The 24,736-nt window shown below is 31.4% G+C and overlaps 1 protein-coding gene across 5 annotated transcripts in view; it reads right to left on the bottom strand.

Annotated features, from left to right (window-relative positions):
- Positions 1-2,506: 2,506 nt before the first annotated feature.
- The window catches only part of LOC136269667 (neurogenic locus notch homolog protein-like), a 123,869-nt gene continuing 101,639 nt past the window's right edge, over positions 2,507-24,736 (bottom strand). For 2 of the 5 annotated variants that reach the window (XM_066081796.1, XM_066081795.1), the window contains 12 exons: positions 18,344-18,520; positions 18,044-18,172; positions 16,721-16,852; positions 16,246-16,377; positions 14,696-14,824; positions 8,868-8,937; positions 7,855-7,913; positions 6,376-6,507; positions 6,009-6,050; positions 4,778-4,895; positions 4,600-4,684; positions 2,515-3,759 (listed from right to left, as the gene is read on the bottom strand). In XM_066081796.1, the coding sequence (XP_065937868.1) occupies positions 3,493-3,759; positions 4,600-4,684; positions 4,778-4,895; positions 6,009-6,050; positions 6,376-6,507; positions 7,855-7,913; positions 8,868-8,937; positions 14,696-14,824; positions 16,246-16,377; positions 16,721-16,852; positions 18,044-18,161 (1,284 nt within the window). In that variant the 5' untranslated portion in view covers positions 18,162-18,172; positions 18,344-18,520 and the 3' untranslated portion in view covers positions 2,515-3,492. Of the gene's footprint in view, positions 3,760-4,599; positions 4,685-4,777; positions 4,896-6,008; positions 6,051-6,375; positions 6,508-7,854; positions 7,914-8,867; positions 8,938-14,695; positions 14,825-16,245; positions 16,378-16,720; positions 16,853-18,043; positions 18,173-18,343; positions 21,181-24,736 lie in introns of those variants that run through there. The other 3 variants (XM_066081793.1, XM_066081794.1, XM_066081792.1) reach the window with 3 other exon arrangements.

The following is a 24,736-nucleotide window of genomic DNA, read 5'->3' on the forward strand; positions in this document are numbered from 1 at the left end:
ATACCTATTTATTAGCTATGAAGACCACAAAAGTTTTTTTTTTCTCCCAAGGGAGTAATAACATATTTCCTTAGCAATGCCAAAAAGATGTGACGGTGATTAGAAATGCGTGCCTTAGAGTTGTTATTGACGAAGAAAAAAATAATCATTGTGAGCTGTTTAAATATTTACATGAAGTACATTAATTTTAGACTTGAGATCAGAAAGATAGAGACAAATAGCAAGAAATGATAAAAATACTAACATATTTTAGTGTATTTATACACGATCGCTATGATTTGAAAAAGTACTGTATTTATATTGCTGTATATTTATTTCCTTGTTTTCAATTCAATCAGGATAAGAACATTGTGATTGTTTACATTTCAGACATTTTAATACTCTCATAGCAATGTTTTAACGTCCTTATTATTCAAAATATACATGTTCTCTCATCGTTGTCATTACTCAGCATAACCATTACCTTGAAGTTATGCAATTTATCAAAGTATGCAATTGATATCAACATAATGTTCTGTTACCTCTCTTGCTTATTCCTAGCAACCTTTGAAACTTAGAAGCTAATAGACCTGGAATTTTTACTAATGTATTAAATTCACTGAAAAAAACTCTTACAATCTTTAGGTGGTATGGGACATCTGTCAATATTAATGTGGATTAAAGTACAATTATAATTGAAATACTATCACCGGTTTAGAATTTTCAAATTTTACAATATCCAACCAAAAAAAATAGGTTTTAAAAATATTTTGAAAGGTAAAATTTGTAAAACTCACAGTGGGATTCGAACTCATGACTTACCCACTAACTCACTGCGCTACGCTGTTAGATGACAATATTGGGAGAGAAACTACTTATATCACTGCACTTAATTTTATTTTTTTATTTCGATAAACAATACGTCACAACATGGAAGTGTCCCATTCCACCTTAAATTACAAACATTATTAAAACACTTAAAATGTTTTAATCAGGTGTCGCAGCGACATGAGACCACCGGACATGGAGGAGATTATCTTCGCCGATACAGATGTCATAAATGTCAAAAGTCACCTCTTTATTGTTGAGTTTTCATATCTCATTTGTTTGGGGTTGTACTTGAAAACTATTTCCCAGATGTAGAAGACCCTCATGAATGATGCTAATTTTCTGTATTTCACGAAAAATATACAAGGATATTAATGATCTTTCACTTGCGCCAAGCTGGGTTTTTTACATGCACTGAAATATCTCAATTCGCAAGTTTTAATTAGCCATAGACGTCCGTGTTTCCGCAAGCAGAGGCACAATCAAATATCACATAAGTATATTACTTGAAAGACAGGTCAATTATTCAAAAAGCTTCTTTCACTTCAGGAAAATGAAACATATGCTTGACAAATTAAAACGAATTAAAACTAGAACAAATAACTGCACTCTGTGTTTTTATAGAGTCAAACGACATTGTTTGGCTTTGGAAAAAGTATTACATCTTATATGCTGCCATTTCTTTCAGATGGCCTTATGGCTTGTATCCTTGTAATATCTGTCCTGAATGTTATCATGAATGGCCAGTTTAGAAAATGGAATTTGATACTTTTTTCTAGATATGACAGAGAGTGCTTGGTGAAAATACATGCTAAAACCTGCATTGGGGAAAATTTGTAATTTTTTTAATGTTGTTTTCATACTGTCGTACTTGGCACTTCGTATCAAAATAGTCATGTGTTTAAATCTACATATTCATTTTCAATGAAATAGGTATTTATCCATATTGAAGATTGGCTATAAAACCATGCACAAATTAAGCAGAATTAGACTAAAATTGTTTCAGCCAATATTTGCAAGATTGCTACATTTTGTTAATTTCTAACAAATTACATCTCTGACTCTGATTTCTTAAGATACCGTATCTTAATAGATATCAGTGGATAGTGCTAAATTAGACCTTTTAATTAGTGCTGCCTCTGTGTAACTGGTCAGCACACCTCATGCTCCTAGCACTTGGATTTGGCTGGCTTTAAGGTAGTGGCACAAACGAAATCTTACGAAAGTTCGTCATAAGTTTACACATAGCAGGAGGAGTCTACTAAACCTAAATTTATAGGTAGTCATTTAAGTTATACAAAGCAATAAAACAGCGTTTATGTAATGGAAGCTAGCGGTTTTATAAATGTTAATAAAATCACTTTTTAGGAGAACAGTCGAAAGGTAGGAACCATGAATTTCATTATAACGTCATATCATATGAAGTACAGATAAATGACTTTCTTTACATTTATTGCATAGTTTACATTATCTCTATGTTTCTGTTTTTCATACGTGGCTAAATGACTGGAGTTTTGTTTTGGACTTTCCGTTCACGGTACATATAATCCACCGATATCGGTTAATTTTTTAAATGTCGCTTCCGACGCATCATGAGCAGAGGAGATTTTGTCGCCTGTAAATACCAATATGTGTAAAATGAATATTGATGCGAAATTGATTATTTATCAATTATCGTTTGTTAAATCAAATATTTAAAACATCCTTTTTTTAAATTCTTTATTACTAATTACATAATTGAATGGGTACATGTTAACGACACCTTAAAGACTGACTTTTTTCATTGCCTGCTTCCTATTTCCTTTTTGTTAAATCTGACTGACTAACCAACTCCCACACAATCATTATCTTGTACATGTACATTATTTTTTTTCATAAAGGGTTGAAAATAATATATTAAGGAGATAGACAATGTGGTAATAATTTTGAATTTTTTACTTCTACCTATAAATTAACCCCTTTTTCTTTTATGTCAAAATGCAAACAAACATAATTTTCATACAATATTAATGCTTTGTTTATTGACATGGTTATATTGGTAAATGATTGATGAAATATTTTCTATAAATCATATCATAATAATTGCGTTAGACTGTAATAAATTCCATTATTTTGAGTTCAATATATAATGTGTTTTTAAGGTATTTGATGTATAATGAAAAGCGATTGAACAATTTTGAATCATTTTAAACTAATTTAATAATATGTATTGCAACATAATAATTAAAGTGAAATGAACCAAATTCACATTACTGATAACAGATAAGAAGCCTGTCATTTTGCACCTTATTTTTTTATAAAGTTATCACACCTTGATGAAAAATAAAGAAAATGTTTAATTTTGTCAAAATATCTGCGCTTAATGATTTATGTTATTTTATATTATAATAAAAAAAAAGTTTATGCATGTACTAACCTTTAGAGTTGTGCGAATTTTAAATTACTTTTTACAGTATCTTAATAAAACATACGTTGCCCAAAGACTTCAATGCAAGATAGAAGGTGTAATTTTTGAAAATACCTTTAGTGGAGTATTTTTATTTGATAATATCTTTTAAATGATATCATGATTAAGAATATCAGACCATTCATTTATTATGTACAAAATGTGGTCGTTATACATCGAATGCCTTAACAGATCGATATCTTAACTCACTCATAAACATATTGACGATCTTTGCTAATTCAATTTCTTAATGTAGAGTAGTCGTCTCCATCTTTTGACGGTGATGGTCGAAAAGTTGCTGCATCATGGATATTACTGTAATCAGAGAGATCTGTAATGTGATTGGTCACCGCGCATGCGTGGTCGTAATCGTCGTCATCTTGTTCTGTCTGTTCGTGTAAATGATTGTAGACGTCGTCGGCCCTTTCATCTTCTTGTTTGCCTGACAAATTGTATCCTTGTGTTTCTTTAGCAAAAGAGTATGGGGATAATGTTGCAACATTTTGCTGAAATATTAAGATACATAAATAAGTTACATCTACATTTCACTGTATTCTGAAATGGCGAGCAAATAGGAAGGTTGATATTTATAGATATTAGCTCTTAGTGACAAGGTGATAACATGTTTATATAAAAATATTAGAAACATATCTGACAAAGCAATAGACTGTCATCTCTCTTTTATATATATTTTCTTTTCCATAATACTAATAGTTCAAAACATATGGGAAATGCTTGTTAAATATTGTTGGTCGGTAGTAGAGCATATAATTATTTATTAAAAAACATTTTAAATACCGTTAAGAGTTATTCTAAAGAATTTCTTATTTGCATTCAATCGTTTTAATAACACCTTAATTTCATCAATTAATTATCCGATGATCTCTATTTAATAGATTGTATGTGTGCATGTTCTGCTAGTGCCGTGAAGATACATGCACCTGATGTTATTTATTGCACCCTTCAAATTTCTCAAATTTTAAACATGGAAAAAATCAAAAGTTTTAATATTATTCTTAATTGACACCTCTTTAAAAACATTTCACGCTTTTTATTTTTGCAAAATGCATTGCTACATTTTACTGCCATCTTACTGGTAAGCTGTTTATGCTTTAAATACAATTCTCATATACACAACATGACCTTTTTCAAACAAAACATGGTTTATACAGTTTATATCACAAAATTTGTCACAAAATTTTTAGCATTTGATGTGTCAATTTGTTGTTTGCAGCTACTGTATTTAGTTTTTGTTAATGTTATATGAATTTTTCATATATGTTACACAATCATTAAAGTACAAAGTATAAGATAAATGTATTTTAAGTCTTTGATATTTGATTTACCTTCTTATTGTTTGTAAAAGAAATTTGAGCACCGCCGGCTGCACCGCATTCTCTATTTGCTACAAACATAGCGTCTGGTTCCTTTCTTTAAAAACAAGAAAAATCTATTAAATTTAATTTTATTCATTTAAGAATATTTGATAAAAAAAAAATAGAGCATTTTTATCCGCGAACGTACCTGTTTGGGGCTCGAATATTTAATCTTCTGTACATCAGGGTCGTTAGGACAGCAGTTACAATCACACCAAGAATAAATCCTCCAAACAGTGACCCAACCGTTACTCCAATGTTAGTGCCTTTTGGTAGTACATATATAGGTAAGTGTAAATTGATTTGAATATTTATATGATACTTAATCTTAAACAGACAGATTTGTCTATATTTTCAGTCTTTCATTTTTTATACCTAAACTCATTAATTGGATATATATATATATATATATATATATATATATATATATATATATATATATATATATATATATATATATATATATATATATATATATATAATATATATAATAAGCACAAACATTGCAATAACTCTCAAATTGACATATACCTGCCCATAGTGAATGATATAGATATATATATATAAAGCACAGAGAAATTCACTTTTGTTGGAGCTCCACCTTCCGCCCCGACCGAGGCTTGAACTCACGACCTCTGGAACCCATTCTCCTAGCAGTGAGCGGCCACTGCGCTCCCCACTCGGCCATCTAGGCAAGACAAAAATCTTGCGTTCGATTTCGCGCGCTAGGATCCGTTTGTCATCGAAATCAGGTCTTATACGCTTAACTGTGACAGTGTTTGATACCTTAAGGGGTCTGATACACTTAACGGTTTTCTCAGAGCGAGTATTGTTCGGTGTAATTGTATGGCGTGCAATTACGGTAGTTAGGTAAATAAGTATATTGTGAAAGTGAAACGTTTAATTGAAAATATTGTTATTTATATATAATAAAAATGTTTCAGCAAGGCTCCAGCAATGTGCCGGTGATGATTCGGCCATAGTCACCAGTGTTCCGGTATTGAACATCTTACCACCCGTGTAACCTCCTTCAAGTATGCACTTACTACGCTGGAAGCCGTCATCTTAGGACGTGGTACCGAAGGAGGACACATTGGAGGAACACTGGAGGGACACTGCTGACAAATGTACCATCATAGGAGGCCATGGCGAATCGGATTTCATAAACTTTTTTTTGTTAATATTTTTTTCTGTGTGTGAATATGTATATTTTTAAATTGATTGATTTTATATATAAAATAAAGATTGTAAATACTTATTGTTGTTCTCTTGCTTGACTGATTAGACACACGACGGCTTTCGTGACAATATATATATATATATATATATATATATATATATATATATATATATATATATATATATAGTTAATCGGTTACCATATTGCTGACTTTTTGAACTTCCAAGACTGGTTGGTTGATCTAAAGAAATAAATTAATGAGATTAATACTCAGAAATTACTATGTAATACATACTTAGTCTTACAATGTTTAACATTCCATTATATTACTTGTAATAATTAAACTTTAGTAACTAAATTAATATGATTCAGTATCTAATCATATCAATCGATTTACTTATTTATCTAAGCACGTACGATCACTCTTTATACACAATATACCTAATAAAACCAATATGTCATTTAGGACACTCAATATTTTTAATAATCTCACACAGGAGCTTCAGCATACCTTTATGAAACAAAAAAATCTTTTAAAAATCTGCTTAAAATTTTAAAAATATTACTTTTTTCACATGCCGAATCAATTAATGTGAATTCTTTTGCACAGGTACATCTTTCGTGTTCGCATGTTCCGGAATTATTACTTCCTGTGCACTGTTTGTCTAAGTCACAAAACCCACCGACAGGAACAGTATCTGAGATGATAAATAATGACAATTTATAAATAAAAACAGAGTGGAATAAATCGATTTTATAAAGGAAATTATGCTGTAGAACATAAAATTATTCACTGATTTTAAGAACAATTCAAAACAAAAAAGGTTTTCTAAATCTAACGTATGATAAGTATTTAAAGCTATATAAGACGGATTTTTTCATGCTTAGAAATATTTGATTGATTGATTGATTTAAATATGTTATATAAAGATATATCTTTACAATAAATTACGCATTTTATATCAATCGGGTTAAAAAGATATAGAAATTAATAAATACTTTTTTAAAATTATTTTCGCGTCAAGAATAAATACAGCATTTGAATAAACCCCGCCTTAAATCGGCCACGTGATACCACGCTCAGTCTATCACAACAACACTGGCGACGACGAGAAAGATAGGTATACCCGTAATACCGTTAAGTTTGACAGATTTGGCCAAGAAAGAAAAAAGACAGACTGACAAGGATTGGAGCAAAGGGAAGATTGTCATCGGAGACCATGTAGATTGATGGAATAGGAATTAAAACCGAATTAAACTTAAGTTTAATAAGTTTTCATTATGAAATTGTAGGGGTTTTGCTAGTCAGGTTCTTACGTGCTCCATGTGTTCCATGTCTTTACTTTATAAGTTATGAACCACAAGTGGATTTCCGTTCAGATAAATTTTTGAAAAAAGAATAAATAAACACTCTCAGTGCATGCATCCCCAAAAAAGGGGGTTTACATTCATTTTACCGTGTCGTTGATGCTAAAATAGTGCTTCATCTTTATTACATATAATTAGCGATTTATATCGTTCTACATTAATGGATAAGGGAATAATAATGCTTCGGGTATCATCTGATATAAGAGTTATATAATTTAAGACATGAAAAACGTGATTCTAATTTGTAAACAAACTGTTCTTCCATCGTGTTTTCAATACTAGGTTTTCCTGCACTCATGCGCCGTGGTGTTACAAATGGCCGATCACATTAATATTCATCACACGTGTAGCAAAGTTTAGAGACAAATAACTAGAGAAAGAACATGTTTTACGGGTCTAGAGTTTGCGAAACGTCTAATTAAAAGAAGCATGATGTATATTTTTACTAAAACTCATTTCATAAATTTTACTCTAAATACGCCACATGTACCTTAGTTAATAAGCATATGTATGTCAACAATGATATGTTTTGACATCCATGACTTTCTTTTGACATATTCATTACTTGCTGAAACAAAAATCAGTGTATTTTACACTATCTACATCATGAACCGATGCATTTAACAATTACAAATTTAAACTTTACTTCGTGTTCACAACGTGAAAACCTAACAAACCTTTAAGGCAACTCTTTCTATCAAATGTAGAATAACCATCCATACATTTGCATTTTCCATGCGCGGGGGTGTTAAGGAAGCATATGGAATCTGAGTTACATGTAATTCCGTGAAATCACAAATCTTAGTTATTATGTACATATTCAAATATATAAGCAACGAAACGTAGACCAAAAGCAAATAAAAATTACTGAAGACAATTTTTGCCAGAAATTAGTTTGTATTACGTAGATTTACACATTGATGACGTCATGACTAAAAGTTGAATGTCGTGTGAATTTGATCAGAAAGCATTGTAAACATATTTAAAATATAACTAACCTAAGAACTCTAATAAAGAAGTGTGGTGTGATTTATTGAGAATTGAACATAATGATACTGGGAGAGATGTTAGTTTAATCAATCATTCGCTAAAATTAAGGTACGTAAATTTGCTTTTATTTCTCGGCCAGGCTTTCCTCTGTCGTTGTTTACGATATAAAAATCTGACTAGAACAACACTACCCCGTGTATATTGAACTTAAAATTTTATACGTATCGTTAGTTTGATCAATGCTTAAATTGAAAAGTGCTGCTAGAATCCCATGTTGTGTGTTGTTTTAATGCAATTTGCCCATTTTCCGTGCAAACTTTATAAAAGTTGTAAAGGTTTTACGAGAACCTGATGAATAACTTTTTAATAAGGAAAAACATAGGATTCTAGCAGCGGTTTTGATTAAACTGAGATGTTTTGCCTTCACTTGGTATGTTTATCTTATTTTGGAAACCGCGGGGTAGTGTTGTTCTATCCCATTTTATGTTAAGGAATATACGTAAGCTATTTATAGTTGTCACGTGATAATGCACCGATGTGGCAGTGATGTACTACCCGATTTCACTGCACTGACATCTATTTTAAAAGATAATACTAAGTTTTTGATCTAATTCAAAATAATTATTTAATTTCACGATTTTGAATACAACAGTCAAAATAAGACGGCATATTGCCCATATGCTTCCTTAACACCCCCGCGTGGAAACAAACTGAGAATGGTTGTAAACACTGTTCTGTTAGCTTACACGAATCATCTAATTCTAGATTTTCTATAAGAAATCAAACCAAAAAATTGATAAGCTTTAAAGGATTATATATAATTTGAGCCTAAAATAGCCCCCTTAAATAAACATCGTCATTTTACTGGAATTATTTGTTTTATTTGTACAGACATACATTTGAATTTTTTTCATTATTTTCAGTTTGATTTAAGACCCCATAATTAAAAACTTTGATATCATAAAGTTTATCTTTTCCCGCCATTTTCGCATTTTTAGCATAAAACGGCTTGTTTTCAAGCAGTTTTTCATTTAAGCGACTAAACAAACAAAATATTTTCACCAAAGATCTATCTATCCAGTACTTATAAGTGACAAAAAGGTTTTTATTTGTTGAAAGAGTCGCTCTACATTATACATTAGAAAAAAGATATAAAAAATGTCGATTTTTGGCTGATTTTGATTGAATTCTAAAAATAGCGTCACTTCTGACGTCATATACTGCCAGTGATTGCAAAAATTGAAATAATAGGTCACAAACATATTTTATGTCAACTCTTCTAAAACATAACATAACAAATTAATGGATCTGAAACACTTTAAAATGGCGAATTTTGGGGCCAAATTTGACTAATAGCGACCGCAGCTCGCCGGCGCGCAGCGCCGGAGCGAACCGAGCTCTACTGGCAAGACGTGTGTGAATAGAAAATTCGGACTAGTTGCACATTCATTCAACGGATTTTTTTGGCGTCAGTAAATCGGATCAGTAATGCATTGTTTTAATCGTCCCAGTAGTTCCCTGTAATCATGGCAATTTTATCACTTCATACTCTCACGAGAATCAGCAAGACAATATAAAAACAATAACGATGTATACGACATACAGTCAGTGCTACCTCTAAAGTTCATCTCAGTACACTCTCAATAAAAAATAATCGAGTGACGTCACAAAGGTTTACTAATTGATCCGATAGATTTTTTCGGCGTCAGTAAATTTTGACCCACAATTCATAGTACCAATGGTTTCCAACCTCATGTTTTCGCGAGAATCAAAGTAAATCTTTTGAGAATATAAAATGTGTAATTTTAAGAACATCATGCCTTTTTAAAGTAAATAAAACAGTATACTTCGCGTACTTTTATTTCTCAGGGGAGTTTTAAAGAGTCAGGCGACACTTAACCGACGTCACCTTTAACGTCACAAAAAGCACTGATAAGGGGAGATTACTCTCATTGAAGTTATTGTAAATCTGCTGAAATGACTAAAATCCTCTCAAAATCTTGCAAAGGCTAAGCTAAAGAACAGCTGAAGAATAAGGGTTAGGACATTTCTTCAGATACAGGAAACAGTTGTAAATTGCACTCATTTGGATGAATGCTCACATTTATTTTATTCACTATAATTACGGTAAATTCCTGGAACGTACACGTAGCATCGCCTTTTTTTTACAGGGGGTGGATGGGTGGATGGCAGTCTCATCCAAAAAATCATTGCAAGCAAAAAGAAAAAAAATCATGAAAATTCGAATCCTTCAGCTCTTTAGCAGTTCAATGGTTTCTTTATTTTCACTTCCATTTACTACATCCGGGGGGGGGGGGGGGGGCGTTCATTTAATATGATAAGCAAATATTTTTAAGCGTAAATTAAAAAAAAATTAAACATTATTTTTTTTTAGAATTGGAGAGGGCATGATAAGTCGATTTTCTATGTGTAAATTGAATAAAAATGAAATATTATTTTTTTAACATGGGGGGGGGGGAGCTCTATGATGAGTCAGGTTTTATATGTAGGTTTAAGAAAAAATGTCTACTGCAAAAAAAAGGGGGGGGGGGTGAACTGACATTACAATCACTTTAAAAGAGGAGATACAGTGCAATGAAAATTTATATATTAAAATCTTTATTATTCAACAACATTGTGTCTGAGATTAAACTACTGTTCTTCTTATGAATTTACTGAAAAATAGGTATATTTTATTTTTTTTGCATTCAAATTTTACGTTGTTAATTTTATTTTTATTGATTTATTATAATTCATTGTTTGATCACATGCTGTGCTCGCCCCAACGGTCGCACCGTAAAACACATTATCATATATTGTTCTTTAGGTGGCAGGGGACAGTTTTTTTGATACAATTCATTGTAGCCAAGAGATGCATGTCTTCCGAACTCTGTAGCTAGAATTTCCTCAGTTCCCATTCAGCACAAATACCTTTAATTCACTCTTTATAAGGCCAATCACCAATTTCTGAAGAAAATTACTAATCAAAACCTGTAAAATTCTCTACATACTGGTTTTTATGAGATTTTGACCCTTTCATATTTTGCTAATTTTTCATGATTTTTCAGCTTTTTAGACCTCCCCCAGCTAATTCCCTGCAGAGGGTTGACCTTCCGTACCGCGTGCATGTTGCACTATCACATGTCAGAAACTTACCGGTGTATAGTTTACAATGTCCCATCCACCTACTTTTCATGTTATTTTACCTCCCGTCTGTAACTTGCAATTTCACTGTGTAAAGTCAGCACAACAGTCATAGCCGCAGGTTTCGCATTTTACTTCTGATTCTCATGTACCTAACATAAGGGGCCTACATATTGCATATCAATTTCAACAAGAGACACCCCTCTAACTAATGATCATCATTAAAAATCATTTCATGAATTTTAGCAACACTCATAAGCCTTCAAGTGCAGCAACTCTCAATTTTACAAAAATATTGACGGGTACTTTATTCGAAACTGTCCCTTGCTACCTTTAACACACACTAACATTCTCTGAAAAGTCATCTTGTCTTAAAATGAAAAAGCTTATGCTATTCTGAAAAAAAGTACACCACATTTAGCCAATTCCATTGAGGTTTAAGAAAAATATGGCCATTTAAGTGAACCCACCATTTCCACTTTCCTCTATTTAACACAGATTCACAGGGCTCTCCATAAATAAAGCATCTTTACCTAATCTTTTAGAGGTCAACTGTTGTTCAACCTCCATAAATAAGAAACCTTATTCAATACTACATACATCTGCTTGATATTATCATGATAAAAGCATCACATCACTTAGAAATCCCTTTACATGTATACCCTCCCCCTATCTTTTGATTTTCACAAGAAGCATTAGTTTGAACACTTTAACCTAATATTATGAAACTTGTGGCAGTTTCTTTGAGTCATTTTTTACACATATTTGAAAACAACCATCACTGATATTTAAAATTGATCTTTTTTGGTAAATGGATGATTTGTAGCATTTTTATTCACAAAAAGTCATGTCGCCCTTCATGTGATTTCTTGTTTTCATGAAAAACTAAGCCTATAATCATATTTAGTGGATATCTTATATATTCTGGTTTCTAGTCTCCTTTTAACTTTGCTAAATTAGTAAGACCTACAAGTGTGATGTGTGCGTTTAATTAAGATGAAATTCAAACACACCCGGGTACCTGGGGACGGATGAGAATTCCATGAAAAATGTTCAAATTTTACATGTTTTTCTACATTTTTGATGCATATATACTATAAAAGGGTAAAAATATGTTGTTTTTTGTTCATTTCAAGAGTATTTTCATAGCAGATGTTATTTCAAGGTCAAATGTATATTTACATATCCTACATGTAATGGTAATGGAGTCCATTGGAAAGAGGGGGTGGCTTTTTCAATTCTGTAAATACATCTAAAATGCCATTTTTTGATAGGAAGGAGCAAAAACTTCAGTTTTTTGACATATTGAATACTTTGATAACTGCATTTGTCTACATGAAAAGTTCATTTGAAATAAAAATATGCTGTTTTAAAAAAATTGGGTGATATAAGTCAGGTGGATTAATGTTATTTCATAAAATCAGACAGCAAAATGGCTGCAAATTCATAAATTTAATGATTTAATTGATAAAAACTGTTTTAAAGTATTTATTCTTATCTCAGTAATTAACTTAAGCCTATTAATTGTCATCAGGATAGGAAATACCTACTCTCTAAGCCAATTTACTCTAGTGGTGGTCATTCTACACATTTAAGAGGGAGTTACTCCCCTTGAATATTTTAGCTAATAAATCATGCCATGACATCTATAGCCAAGAAATTCATCCATTTTCACAAAATGTATTACTTATGGTACAGAATCCACTCAAAATTACACTTAAAGGAGAAATATGAAAATACCATGTAGTCTTGAAGGTGGCAGGGGACAGTTTTTTTGATACAATTCATTGTAGCCAAGAGATGCATGTCTTCCGAACTCTGTAACTAGAATTTCCTCAGTTCCCATTCAGCACAAATACCTTTAATTCACTCTTTATAAGGCCAATCACCAATTTCTGAAGAAAATTACTAATCAAAACCTGTAAAATTCTCTACATACTGGTTTTTATGAGATTTTGACCCTTTCATATTTTGCTAATTTTTCATGATTTTTCAGCTTTTTATACCTCCCCCAGCTAATTCCCTGCAGAGGGTTGACCTTCCGTACCGCGTGCATGTTGCACTATCACATGTCAGAAACTTACCGGTGTATAGTTTACAATGTCCCATCCACCTACTTTTCGTGTTATTTTACCTCCCGTCTGTAACTTGCAATTTCACTGTGTAAAGTCAGCACAACAGTCATAGCCGCAGGTTTTGCATTTTACTTCTGATTCTCATGTACCTAACATAAGGGGCCTACATATTGCATATCAATTTCAACAAGAGACACCCCTCTAACTAATGATCATCATTAAAAATCATTTCATGAATTTTAGCAACACTCATAAGCCTTCAAGTGCAGCAACTCTCAATTTTACAAAAATATTGACGGGTACTTTATTCGAAACTGTCCCTTGCTACCTTAGCTGACCTGATAATGAATTTTTACCTATTGAATATTCTTATGAATAGTCAGCAACTATTGCAACTATTTGAAAACTATCAAATAACATGTATACATGTAATCATAAAAAGAAAATATAATTTTCATAAGCATATGCTTTTTGTTGTGTTGGACAATTTACATGTAGATCCTTTGAGAGACTACTGTATTAGAAGCTCACAACTAAAACCTACAAAGGATTTTTTAACAAATTATTGATAAGAGAAGAGCAATACTATATTTTATCTCGTAAATCTTATATAGGAAGCTCAATTTCGTTGTATTATTATATTTGAATTACATTTGTAAATATTGAATAATTTTTTTCCTGGAAAAAGATGAGCACCAGTGAATGTCGGACACGAACCTTGGCGTATAAACCTTATGAAATAAAAATAATATCTTCTTAAAACCTGCTTAATATTATTTTTTTTCACACGCTAAACTAATGAATGTAAATTCTTTTATACTTGTATATCTTCTGTATTCGCATATTCCAGAATTACTACTTCCTGTCATTGTTTGTTTAAACAAAACCATCAATTGGAACATGAAATAATAAAAATGACGATTTTTGAATTTTAATACTTGTACCAAACGGAAATAAATACGTAAAAAAAAAAACAACAAAAATAACATGCTCTTAAGCCAAAAAAAACATTCGTTGATTTTAGAACCAAATACAATTTGCCTGATTTCATGTTATGATTGTTTATTTCCCCATTTTGTTTTTAATATATATATATATATATATATATATATATATATATATATATATATATATATATATATATATATATATATATATATATATATATTATCTAAAGACAATGCCAGTGAGATTTATGAAATATCAATATGCGAGTATATTTAGATCATGACGAACACTGAAAAATAACAAATTCATTAGCGTATTTAAAATACTACTTGAGCAAAGAATGTTTACAAAGTTTACAAACCTTTAAGGCACCTATTTGTATTAAATGCAGAATATCCATTTTTACATTTGCAGCTTCCATTGAAACAGCCTGAGAATGGTTGTATACACTGTTCTTGCTGCTCACAAAAATCATTTATTCCTAGATTTCCTATAATGATTTAGAATAATGATTAGCTGTTAATTCTATTCATTTAGAACATGTTTTTGCAATACTATGACATATATGAGTAAACAAATCAACTTTCATGGAAAAACACATTTTAGCTGACGTGTTAATGCAATGACACCTATTAAATATTTCTATTTTTAAAAAATCCAATTGTAACTACTATGATTATCCTCTAACGACTTGATTGTCGTCATTTACAATGAGAATTTAATATAATTAAATACATCTTATTCTAATCTATTTAGTATTTAATAAATTTCGTTTATTGACATTTAAGGTCTGGCAGTCCTCAACATAAACATGATTTATTTCAAAGAGGCTGATACTAGTATGCTAACCACCAGATTTGCCCCAAACTTTTAAATAGATGTCTGATATTGGGCGTACATACAATTCAAACATTTTAAGTTTGAAATTGGAACCAATGGATCGGATGCCATGGAGTAATCATCATATGCTGAAAGGATACACCCGCCGTGTGCTCGTTGTCTTAATTGGGGAAAACAGTAAAATCCGTAGATATTTAGGTGATTTATGATGGTTTAACAAGTATGTATTATCAATATAATTGTTGTTGATATAAATTAAATCTAAACACCTTTTTTATAATGAATACTTATCATACGTTTAAGAAAATAAAAATATAATTTACAATTTACCTCGACCATCAACTCTCTTAAACTTTAACAGCTCATCTTTGTTTTATAAGATCAACAAAATTGAAAAACTTTTTTTTTTCTTGTCAAATGTTTAATCAAACTTTGGTAAAATGTATTTCAAAGTATAGAATTTTTTATGCAAATGACATGTGGTGATAACAAACAGTGTTCAAAATCAAAAGTCCAAATGAAAAACATTATTAAACAGGAGCATAGCAAACATGGACCTCTAAACAAATTACAGGTAGGTGCCATGGAGGAGTGAGCATCCTCTGCTGGCCGTTCACAACCGCCGTGTGCTCATTGTCATAATCGGAAAATCGGAAAAATCTGTAGACAATTAGGTGATTAATGATGGTCTAACAAGCATTAAAGCGTCAGTCAGCATACGACCTAGTGGAAGATTGTATTTGCTGACATGGTTGTTGTGTCGACCATAGAACTTACGAATAGATGACTTCAATCGAGACTGTTTATAGACCTGTTATATCAACACGTTTGTCAGTAGCTTGCCTCGTCTTAGAAACTGTACATACGTAAATCATACGTTTGAGCTTCTCATATCTAAACATCCTTTCGTAGTGAATACGTATTATACTTTTAAATAAAGGCAACCTAACTCCTAACATCAACCTAATGTAGATAAGACAAATGGCCAAAATGAGTATGCACGGTGTTTGCCTAATAATTTTCCAGTTTACTCAGAATGATATTTATCATCCTAAACTCAACATATTTTACCTGGGTAGCACTTCCTGTCAATTTGGATGTATCCTGGGCTACATAAACATGAACCATGATCACAAACAGTGGCAAATTTTGTTCCATTGCATTGCAAATTGAAAGCACATACATCACCAATGGTAACCTTTACTGAATGAAGAAAAAATAAAACCATTAAATATCTAATAATTGTTCTCCAAAATGCATTTTATGAAATTAAACAAGGTTTTTTTCCCTTTTTTAACATCTTTAAATTGCTTCTCTCGGGCCTTATGTATTATACATAATATTGTTGTTGAAATAAGCTATATTACATCTTAACACCTAAACACCCTTACGTTACATGTATGAATGTGTATCATGCTTTTCAATAAATGCAAACTAAAGAGGTTAAGAGCAATTGCCAAAATAAACATGCACGGCTTTCGTGTTTGTAATATTTTCCTGTTAACCAAGAAATTATACTTATCATAATAAACTCGACTTGTTTTACCTGGGTAGCACTTCCTGCCAATTTGGATATATCCTGGGCTACATGAACATACATCATGATCACAAACATTGGCAAATGCTGTTCCTTTGCATTGCCGATTGTGCTCACATGTGCCACCAATGGCTACCCTTTCTGATTGAATCGAAAATTAATACACCAGTATATCAAAACGTCATTTTTTTTATCAACTTTCACCTCCGTCAAATATATTTAAACCTCAATTAATATAATTATTTAATATCAATTTTTTTTTTTATAATTTTGATATATTTTAATTACAAAGCTAGAACAATAACACTGCTAGATTTTATTCACATTTTAACATTACAGTTTCATTATAAAGACCGTTAAGTTTTACAAATTTTCGTCTTGGGCGATAATTTACAAGAGCTACCGGTATTTTGCATTATATTACATTAAGAATTACCAAACATAAGTTACTTGTTTATTTCAGTGTCAGTAAGTAACATAAAAGGTCTGTATAAATTACAGTATAAACAATAATTTTTAAAGTTATTACCTATATATATATATATATATATATATATATATATATATATATATATATATATATATATATATATATATATATATATATATATATATATATATATAACTTATTTGCATACCAAAGTCAAACAATTGCAATTTTATTTTACACTCATTAACGGAAAGGAGATTTAAATGGTTGGTTTATGGCAATCTGGGAAAACATTGTTTAGTCGGATTTTTGTTTCCAAATTTAACATATTTATAGATGTAATTTTAAATCTCATTTAATATTTGATAATTTGATAAGATTTTTTTCACTAAGCTAAGCGCATTGATGAAGTTTTCCGGTAAATTTTATACGTCGATCAATTGAAAAATTATTAAATTCATTTCTTAAAACAAAGTATTATTTTTTGGAAAAACTGAATTATAGGAATATTTTAGCTGATCTTTTTTTGTACTACCTTTATATGCACCGAAAACATTAGCAGCGATTTGCTTAATTTATCGTCGTTTTGAAAACTAAGCCTGTATATTAACACGTTGCTACATGTATTTTTTACAGCTTTACGCTGTGTTTATTTTTTTTTTTTCATATATAATGTGTAAAAAGTAGTTTGTAGGCACAATGTATTGGTATAATTTATGATATCTTAATAAAAATGTTTATATAAACTAAAACTAATACTACTATAAATCTAAACATTTAATCCCCACACAAAAAATGAATTTGTTTTCTTGAAATTATAATATTCAAATATTTTTAAGATGCAATAAAACATTGTGTTCTATACTACATATTAGTATTATCAAGTAAAAATAATATCTTACCTTTCAAACACTTTTTGCCCTCCAAAATATATCCAGGGATACAATGACAGACACAGTAATTGTTTATACGGACACACTGTGCATCATTTATGGAGCAGGCATAAACATTATTCCACATTATGTATTCTTCTGTAGAATGAATTATGTGCCTTCATATTGTATTTATTACTAGTTTTTAAATATCATTTTGAATAGTAACATTGTAATTAAAAAATAAACCATCAGTTTGATTCCTTTCATGCCTAATTACTTACATGTAGTTTATACAATTTTGTATATTGAAATGAATATGTGACTTACCTGTAATCCACGATGAACAGTTGATTTGTAGATTTTTATTAGACCTGTGCGAGTTTGGACAAAGACTGAAATTTGTTACCTCCTTGCCTATTATTAGATCAATGCTTTTAATAGAGTATTTGCTGCCAGTATACAAGTTTCCTATCCGCAGATTGCATTTGTTAAGACTGTTGGTGGCTGTAATGAAATAAAAAAGGACACCCATGGGCCACATCGCTCACCAGAACGACAGTTCAATGTATCATTTTATTTTAGTTTTTAAATAGTTTCCCAATAAATTTCACTGTCTTTTTAGTCTTGGATTACAATTTAAACAATTTAGAATGTAGTTCTTGAGAAGATTTTAAAACATAATCACTATATATTTCTATTTTAAACTCTTAACCATTTTCGGGGTCCCAAGTATCAGTCCGGGGTTTACAATTTCAGCAAGTAAGAATTTACATAATTGGAGGATGCTTGCATAGTAATATAACAACTGTTGGCAATGTAGTTCTTGAGAATATTTTTAAACATTTTCCCTATATATTTCAATGTTAAACTTTGAGCCTCTCTTGGGGTACCAATTTTAATCTAGGGGTAAGGATTTTAACATTTTCAACAATCCTCATTATATATACAAGTTATGGTGTGAAAATTGGCATTTCTGGTGCAGTAGTTCTTGAGAAAAAGATTTTTAAAGACATGCACCCTATTTTCACTGTTTCGCAATTATCTCCCCGTTTAAAACCTTTAATAAGGGTTGTGCCTTTTCATTAACAGTTTCCATAAAGTTACTTTGTACCAAGTTTGGTTAAATTTGACAATTGTGGAGAAGAAATCAAAAATGTGATAATGTGACGACGGACAACGGTTGATAAGAAAAGTCACTTGAACTTTCGGTTCAGGTGAACTAAGAATGTGATCTCATTATCTAACAAGGTCGAGTTTAGTTCGAGTACGCATGACTTTGTGTATCTTTCAATTTTCATTCCGCCGTAGGTGCATGTTATAATGTTCTTTTGAACTATGTTTTAAAACAAAATATACATTACAGTGGATATAACGATACGCCAGGGACTGGTAAATTTGCTTCGTTATAAGCGTATTTCGTTATATCCTTCAAGTTTAAAATGGGATATATAGTCACAGAGAATGAAAATATCTTCCCTGTAAGAGTGACTTTATTATAAGCGTGTTTGCTATAATCGAGTTTTACTGTATATGTAATGTTTATTAGTTCAAAAATTGTGATTTTATGAATTTGCTGGAGAAAAATACTGAAATGGCGCTTACACAGCATGCATCGTTTCACGATATTTTAAAGCATGCATAAAGCCAACGTGTAAGTTTTGTTTGCTCATTTATTCGTGGCGGCGATTGATTTTAGAAGTAAGAATTTTTTGACAGAGAATTACGAAAAACATATTAGCTAGAGTGTTATTTTGTGAAAAAAATAAGTTTTATAAGCTTATATATTTTACACTATGTCGATTTCTGGGAGAAAAAAATCCAACTTTTATATTATTTCCAAACCAAGCAATAAGGTAAACATTTCTATTTTTAATTTCACCATTGTTTACAATAGTTTTTATATATCTGAAAGAAAATGAAATCTCTCTGTCAGAAATACAAAAGTATGAGAAAAAACCGGAAACATATCGCGCTTATTCAACAAATTCCCATACAGTCCCATAGTAAAAGGTGTTAACTATCGAGGCGACTACCTAGTAAATCAGGATGGTAAATATTTCATTTCTTGATCTTAAAATGATGATATAGTAGTAAAACTAAGTGAAAGAAATTTCATCAGAATATCTTAGGTAGAAATAGAAATTTACAATAGTATTCATATATCCGAAAGAAAAAGAAATCCCGTAAACAGTTCGCGCTAATTCAACAAATTCCGATACAGTTCCATAGTAAACAGTCACTGTGGTAACTATCGAGGCGACTTTCTTAAAAATCGGGGTGGTAAATAAATCAGTTTTTGTTTTAAAAAATTGATATGGTAGTAAAACTATGTGTAAAGCATTTCATTAACAAATCTCAGGTAGAAAAAATTACACACGGCCTTGATAAAAGTCAGGCAAAAATAAATCAACTGTGTGTTTTTAACTCATGTCCAGTTCTTAAAAACGATATTTTATGCATTAGTATATTCTCTTTTTTGGTTAAAATACGTATGTAGTTTCATGTACAAAGAATATTCATTTCATTTTTTCTATATTAACTGGGTAGTTTTAAAAATGAATATTTACATTCCCATATCTGTGTCCTTATATGAACCTACAAAATAGCGGAAATGTTAAACTCTGTATGAACTTTTTCATAATGTCACCATGATAATAGCACGCGCTTATCGCTTGTCGCTTTAATTATTGTTAACATACCATCTCAGTAATTCTAACAGTTCTAACAGCTTCTTTAAAACACGAATGCTTAAAAGTTCACCGGGATATGAACTTGGTTGGTACATGTTCAAATTTTCTGAGGAACTGTTCGGGCTTCACAGGATTTGATCACGTACAGTACCTGCAACGTTATTTTTTACAATCCTATCCTATCGTATCGTGTATCAATCCTATCGTACTGTTCTATCATGCGTTAATTCTATCCTATCGTGCATGTATACTGTTCTATCGTGCGTTAATCCTATCCTATCGTGCGTTAATCCTATCAGGGTTTTCGTTTAATTTCAACAATTCTTCCGTTTATCCTATCGTGTTAATCGTGTTATGCCTTTTCATAAGTATTACTAAGTTGCAACTCGTTCGGTGCGCCGTTAACGAATATTTATCGAACAAGAATTGTAAAATCCTATCCAACATTCCGTCAGGATACTGATTTTTAATTTTTCTTAGATCAAAATTAACCAATATTATATGTATTAATATTGTTAACATTGAAAATGAAAAACGAAGTTCTTAGGAACAAGGTAACATGTTTACCTGTTACGAATATATCAAATCGCACGCAGAGTGTATACCTGCGTTAACATTAGCTTTTATACAATATAATTTTGTTACATCATATTTTACAGAAACAAAACAATTTATGATATAATTTATATTTAATTAAACCCGAGTTTTATTTTGAACCCGTTATTTTCCGTGTGATTTTTGATTTCAGGCTGAAATGTTCTCGACAATCAGCTAGGGTGTGTGGTAATGAAAACAATGTTAACAAATCGTACGCAGAATGTGTATATGCGTAAATATTCATTTAACTTGTCTGTGATAATTCGTTTTTAATGCATCATTTTCTTATACAGAAAGAAATGTACTTATGAAAGATTTTATATTTACTTTATACAAGAGTTGGATTTTTAAATTAAACCCGCTATTTTCCGAGTCAGTCAATCTCGGGCTGAAATATTCGCGGCGATCGGCTTTCGGTAATGAAACAATTTTAACAATACAGAAAATGCATTGATCATTAAAGCTCATTATTTTAGTTGAAAAACAATTAACTGGTCATTTTTATACATTCTATAAATGATGCAGCGATGATTAACAACTCGACAATTGTTACTAAAAAGAAATTCCACATAAATCTTTATTTGTACGTGTTCTCTCTCAAATTCTGCCATTATCAGTTTGTTCGTAAATATCGTTTAAAGCGATCACACGTTTATCATGAACATCGGTCATCCTTTCCTATCAATCCTATCATATCATGCGTGTATACTGTTCTATCGTGCGTTAATCCTATCTTTTCGTGCGTGTATACTGTTCTATCGTGCGTTAATGCTATCCTATCGTGCGTGAATCCTATCCTATCGTTTATCTTGTAAAAAATAACGTTGCGGGTACTGTAACCACCCAAGTTCAATTTTTATACTCGCACTTTCTAAAGAAAGTTCGGGTAAATTGTTGTTACCCTGTTCCGTCCGTCCGTCTGTCACGTTTTACTTTCTAAAACTGCTCTTACATCTTATAAACCAGCAAACTGAACTCTTGGAGTTTAATTTGGGGTATCATGTTGTTTTGTAAAAAGGTTTCAAAAATTCTCTGTTAGTCCTGGGGGTCAAACAATTGGTAGAAAATGACGTTTTTCACAAAAAAACGTCTTCCTCGAACTCCTCCTACATTTTCAACAGTAGACAAATCATCTCTTGGAATATGTTTTAGGGTATCCTATAGATGCGCAATAAGGTTTCGGAATTTTTTAATTTTGTTCTGGGGGTCATTTAATGGCTGAAAAATGACGTGTTTTTTTTTTTTTAAATGGTTTCAAAAACGTCATTTTTTTATCAGTAGCCAAATGATCTTCTAGATTATGATTGGGGTGTCATATTGAAGTGTGATTAGGTTCCAGATATTTTTTTTATGAAGGGGATCAGTGGGCAACAAAAAATGACGGGTTTTTTGCCAAAAAAAAAGTATAGTTCCCAGAACTCCTCTTACAACTTTTGGAGTAGCTCCGTCATCTCTTGGGATATAATTGAGACTGTCCTATAGATGTGCAATAAGGTTTTAAAAATTTAAATTTCATCCAGGGAGTCAAATAGTAGCAGAAAGTTGACGTTTATCACTAAAAAAAAAACATAGATCCTAGAACTTCTCTTATGATTTAATGGATAGACACATCATATCTTGGGTAATGATAGGGACTGTCCTATAGATGTGCAGTAATGTTTTAAAAAATTTAATTTCATCCAGGGAGTCAAAAAGTAGCAGAGAATTCACGTTTATCACTAAAAAAAACATAGATCCAAGAGCTCCTCTAGTAATGGATAGACACATCATATCTTACGATATGATAGGTACTGTTCTACAGATGTGCATTACGGTTTTGAAAAATTAAATTTAACCCTGAGGCCCGTTACCTACATACCTTTTGATGCCCTTTAATTAAGGATCAAGAATATATATGGTTAAGGGGTGGGGATCTCAACCGTTTTCGAGATATTCGTGCACTTCCTGTTCGAAGGGGGTCACGACCACCCCGGGAACAAGAATATACATGGTTTAAGGGTGGGGATCTCAACTGTTTTGAAGATATCAAGGGACTTGCTGTTCAAGGGGGGTCAGGACCACTCACAGGGCCCATGACCTACATAACATTTGATGCTCATTGACATCAGAACCATGAATATATATGATTTAGGGGTCATGATTATAACAGTTTCTGAGATATATGGTAATTTCAAATTCCTGGGGGGTGGGGATGACCCCAGGGGTCAGGTAAAATAAACCTTATATATTGCCAGTAACAGTCAATATATGATTATGGAAACCTTATATTTAATATCTTTGTCCGTTTTAAAGTTACCATTTACAATAGAGTCTACTATTCTTCCTACAAGGTTCAATGTTAGACCCCACACCGTTTTGACCCCCCCCCCCAAAAAAAAAGTGGTTGTCTAACCCAAAATGAGAAAAATCAAACCAGGATACACAACTAGATATGCAGGCCTATTATATCCTAGAGTTTTGTACAATTATGTTCAGCCATCTCTTAGAAACAAGTTCAGAGCGGGAAAGAAGGAGACGAAGAATAATAATATATGTATTAAGAACCGTACAAAAACAATAAGTCTCCAAATTTCATTCGGGAGACTTAATAATAAAGATTAAATAGAGATAGGATGATCAAACATCAATCTATCTATCAATATATCTAAAGATAATTGACAATTTCTGATTCTAAGGGGGTCAGGATAATCCTGACCCCTTCGGGTCATGACTTACATGCCATAATGATCTGATGCGCCATGACCTAAGGGGGAATAATATCTATTGATTAAGGTGGGGATCTCAATGGTTTTTATGATATTTGATAATTTCAGGAAGGGAACTTGGGATCATGACCTACATAGCATCTGAAATGCCTTGAACAAAGAAACAATAATATAATATGTACATGATATATGATTCAATTAAGAACCCAGATATAGATCAATCATCTATGTTTTGTAACACTTCCTATGTATATACACATGTATTAGTTTGTGTTTTCTTCTATACTATTCATGTTCATTACTGTAGTATGGCTACGTTTAATTTCAATTACATTAAAGAATTGTCAAATATATGACTTGGAACCCACCCCCAAACAAATTCAAATATAAACTGCCCCCCCCCTACCTTAATTGTCGAATGATCTACTAAAATCAAAATATAATTTGGGAGACTAAAAACTTTTATAAACTGCTAAAAAATGTTCTTCTTAAAAACAATTACATATTGAGATATGATCAAAGGTCATATTTCTACCTTGGGATCAATAACTAATATTTATTGACAAGTTAAAATTAATAACAATAAATGATTCAAATTATAAATGTTTATACTCCACATCCAACCCCCCAACCCCCCCATCCAACCTGGTTCTAATGATTCAGTCTTCTTAATACACTCTCACGTGTGTACAGTAGCAAATTTTAAATCATTTCTTGATTGGTTTTTC

The sequence above is a fragment of the Magallana gigas genome, chromosome 4 (assembly GCF_963853765.1).
Source record: "Magallana gigas chromosome 4, xbMagGiga1.1, whole genome shotgun sequence".
Lineage (NCBI taxonomy): Eukaryota > Metazoa > Mollusca > Bivalvia > Ostreida > Ostreidae > Magallana > Magallana gigas.